Raw genomic sequence first — 2,305 nt, forward strand, 5'->3', positions numbered from 1 at the left:
TTCACTGCAGCTGAGTACTTTCGATATGTGAGGTGGATTGTTGATAAGTTTTTTGGTTTGGATCAAAAGCGCAAAAGGATATTTCAAGAATTGGATGGTTTCTTCCAAAGGGTAATTGATGTTCATGTAAACTCATGGAGAGAAAAAAAAAAGGAAAAGGAAGACATTATTGATGTACTTTTGAGAATTATAAAGGAGCAAACTAGGATAGGAGCTTTTAATTATTTATCTTATTTGGTTAGTTTGTGAATTGTTGCAAGTCTATGAACTCTTAGCACTTGGATTCAAGAAGACTAATTAAAATTATGTAAGGACAATTCTGAATTTTCAATTTGTTTTTGGATAAATTCCTATGCAGTACATGTTTATAACTAGTTTATTTACCGAATAAATATTTTTTAGTGCAGAACATATATATTTTTAGGTGGGGTAAATGCTGGTGCAATTACCATGGAGTGGGCAATGGCACAAGATGAAGTTAGAACTTGGATTGGAAACAAAGGAAAAGTCTCAGAAACTGACATTGATCAGCTTCAATACCTCAAAATGATTGTCAAAGAAACTCTTAGGCTGCACCCACCTGCTCCTCTACTTCTCCCCAGAGAAACCATATCACATGTCACTATTAATGGATATGAGATTGAGCCAAAAACAATGTTACAAGTGAATATTTGGGCAATTGGACAAGACCCCAGAAGCTGGAAGGATCTTGAAGAGTTTATCCCTGAGAGGTTTTTGGACAACTCCATTAATTTGAAAGGTCAACATTTCGAGATGCTGCCATTTGGTTCAGGGCGAAGGGCGTGTCCTGCCATTCATATGGGAACCACAATGGCTGAGCTTGGCCTTGCAAATCTCTTATACAGCTTTGAGTGGAAATAGCCTGTTGGAATGAAAGTGCAAGATATCAACATGGATGAGTTTGCTGGTCATTCTCTTACCATCTCCAAGAGAACTGCTCTCAACATGGATGAGTTTGCTGGTCATTCTCTTACATTGAGGCCACTATAGAAGAACAAAACATTTTTTACCGTAAATTTCTGACATTTTTTAAATAAAATGATTTTTTTTTAAATACTCTTTTTTTTTATCTGTTATTTATAATTTTACGTCTTAAAATTTTTAATTACAAAAATATACTTTGTTCAACAAAAAAAAAATACAACTAAAAAACAACAAAAAAATCAACTTCACAAAGACTATAAACAGGGGCGGAGCCAGAGTCAAAATTCAACGAGAGCCAAACTACATTATAAATTAAGTGAAAAATAATTCAAAATATATTATTAATATTATAATTAAAATTAAAATACAATATGTCTCTCTTAAATATCATGAAAATTATATATAAGTGAATTTATGCTAATTTTTTTAGCAATTTTTTTTTTTCTATATACACTAACAAATAATTACTTAAAAATATATTTTATTTTGTTGCGAAGTGTAATCTTCACTATATTCATAGCAGAAAAAAATTGATATGTAGTAACTTTAGAAACTGGATGTGTAGAATAAGAGTTACTATCTTATACATAAATTTAAATTTTTTTGCTTTTTTAATTTTTACTAACTACTCACTTAAATAAATAAAAAATGATTGCTAAAATAGTAAAATCAAGAAGATTTCCACTTTTTTTTAAACAATTTTTTTGAAAAACATTGTGAAGTGGTAATGGCCTAACTAACAAATAAACTAAATAAATATTATTAAAGAATATAAATAAATACTTTTAAAAAAAATGACACTTATATAATATTCTTTTTATAAAAGAAAGTAATAATTGTATATGATTTTGTTAGTGCTACTGTAGACACAATGTATTTTATTTTCTTCAAATTTTACTTTAACTTTTTGAAAGGAGCCACTATGTAATAATTATTAAAAATGTTAAATCACAATATACTAAATTTTTAGACTTAGAAGCTAGAATCACATATACATAATTACATATATGCTAAGGAGGCCAATTACAATATACTAATTTTTTTTTTTTTTTTGAACAATATACTAAAGTTTAAAACTTAGAATTACATATATGCTAGGAGGGCCATGACCACTATAAATAACTATGTACGTCCGCCCCTGACTACAAATCAACCATTAGAAAAAAATAAAAAATCTCATGACAACTACAAATAAATTATAAAACAATAAAAAAAAACGTTTATTATTTTTACTAGAGATGTATTTTTATAAATAAAAAAGTTTAAAAAATAAAAATAATTTTTTTCAATGTACTTGTATAATTTTTTTCAAATTTTTTTATCTATTATGTGAAAATTTTAAATAAATGTAGTCAAAGAA

At 27.5% G+C, this 2,305-nt stretch overlaps 1 protein-coding gene across 1 annotated transcript; it reads left to right on the top strand.

Annotated features, from left to right (window-relative positions):
• Positions 1 to 1,141, top strand: LOC115713113 (cytochrome P450 71B35-like). Its single transcript, XM_061113213.1, has one exon. It carries the CDS (start codon positions 451 to 453, stop codon positions 880 to 882), a length of 432 nt encoding a protein of 143 aa, XP_060969196.1. The 5' UTR covers positions 1 to 450; the 3' UTR covers positions 883 to 1,141.
• Positions 1,142 to 2,305: the final 1,164 nt, after the last annotated feature.

The sequence above is a fragment of the Cannabis sativa genome, chromosome 4 (genome assembly GCF_029168945.1).
Source record: "Cannabis sativa cultivar Pink pepper isolate KNU-18-1 chromosome 4, ASM2916894v1, whole genome shotgun sequence".
NCBI lineage: Eukaryota > Viridiplantae > Streptophyta > Magnoliopsida > Rosales > Cannabaceae > Cannabis > Cannabis sativa.

What these genes read in the sequence shown, in the direction of transcription:
- LOC115713113 (XM_061113213.1), top strand. Translation starts at nt 451, where the DNA reads ATGGAGTGGGCAATGGCACAAGATGAAGTTAGAACTTGGATTGGAAAC.